Source organism: Poecilia reticulata, linkage group LG11, assembly GCF_000633615.1.
Source record: "Poecilia reticulata strain Guanapo linkage group LG11, Guppy_female_1.0+MT, whole genome shotgun sequence".
NCBI lineage: Eukaryota > Metazoa > Chordata > Actinopteri > Cyprinodontiformes > Poeciliidae > Poecilia > Poecilia reticulata.
Window position 1 is genome coordinate 27,053,877 of NC_024341.1, and position 1,640 is coordinate 27,055,516.

At 41.1% G+C, this 1,640-nt stretch overlaps 1 protein-coding gene across 1 annotated transcript in view; it reads right to left on the reverse strand.

The window, feature by feature from the left end:
* Positions 1-1,640, reverse strand: part of LOC103472951 (tubulin beta chain-like) — a 6,764-nt gene that overhangs the window by 3,548 nt on the left and 1,576 nt on the right. Inside the window, exon 2 of the mRNA XM_008422830.2 lies at positions 197-305. Coding sequence (XP_008421052.1) covers positions 197-305 — 109 coding nt within the window. The remainder of the gene's footprint in view (positions 1-196; positions 306-1,640) is intronic.

Below are 1,640 nucleotides of genomic sequence, written 5' to 3' on the forward strand. Positions count from 1 at the left end.
TGGTGTTAATAACACCAAGGTCATGGGTTCAATCCCCATGCTGGCCAATTCAAACATAAAGTCCTTCACAAAATTAAAAAATGCTCCATTATGCATGTTGATTTTGAATATGAGCATTTTTGTCAACATCATGTAAGTTTTTCTTAAACATAACCATCAGTTTGGACAAATAAACTCAGGATCAGGAAGAAGTGACCTGTTGCTTCGTTGTAGTAAACGCTGATCCGGTCCAGCTGAAGGTCGCTGTCTCCATGATAAGTTCCTGTTGGGTCGATGCCGTGTTCGTCACTGATCACCTCCCAGAACTAAAGACAGAAAAAATACATGAACCAGAATTATCTGATTAAATCCTGGAATTAGGATGTGTCTTAAGGTTTCAGTTTGAGTCAATTAAAGAAAAGGACAAAGCTCTGTTCTGTCTGTGTCTGTGTTCTGTTCTGAGGACCTAAAGAACATGCGGATGTTCAAATATATCACAGCATCACAAGACCACCTGAAAAACAGAAACAGGTCTGTATGTTTCTGGTCRGATGCTATTTACAGCCTGAAAACCTTTAATTTGTGTCAATTGTATCCAATCATGTTGAAGTTCAAGCTGTAAAAACAGCTCACATTTAAAGCAGGTACTGAAATGTACAATGTTATTRCTTTCAAAGATTATTAAAATCATACAGAACTCTCACTTTGACCAAAATCACAGCAGGAGGAGATTATTTTACAATTTTGTCTGCAAGTTATTAAATTTGAAAAAGCCAACTTCTTCTTCGGAGAATCCTTAAAACCCTCAGTGTTCATCTTTAAAGACATGCCCTCCAGTTCTGATGTAGCCGATAGCACGGCATCGAYTCCAACCYGTTTACCAGTACAGGACTCAGACGGGTTCTAATTAACTGACTCGACTTGTATATTAAGGCTCTGCAGAAGGAAGGGTGGGATGGRAAATGACAGGATTTAACTGGTTCCRCTCTGAACTCTGCTTCGGGTCAAGGCTGCATCTTTAGGAACCAGGATTGGGTCGTAGTTGGAGGGATCAGCAGGGCTTTGTCAGAGGATTCAGTCCGCTCTCCATCTTTAGTGGCTGACATGTCGGTGCCAAACTGTGGTAAGAGCACACACTGTCACAGCAGATCAGCCAGCTGACCTTAATCTCAAGTAAGGGCTGTATCTGTGGGCGTCTTAAGAGAAGAGGGCAAAATAGCTTCCCCAAAAGCAGCTTACAGCAACATTTCCTTTCAATTTTAGCTACTTTTAACTCATATTTAAACTYATTAATGTTAGCTTTAGATKATTTGAATGGAGTCATTCAAATGGATTTCTGAAAACCAAAGAAAAAATAGCGAAGGGTAAATTACTGGCAGCTTTCTTCGATCTTTTAACCTTTGCTTCAATGTATTTTTGATGACGGGAGCCGGGGGAATATGAAGGCTGAGGGGATTTTGGTTGGATTGTGTTAGTGAGTGGTTTCAAGCAGAGTTAATCCACTGTGAAACATTCATGACCTCAGACTCACTAAGTCTGCTGTAAATACACTTGTTCAGTGATCAGAGCTGCTGACTCGGGCCATATGCTGCTGCTGCCACGCCTGTTCCTGCAGCAAAGGAAACTCGGTTCAATGAGGCTTTAAATGGGGCAGACATGGA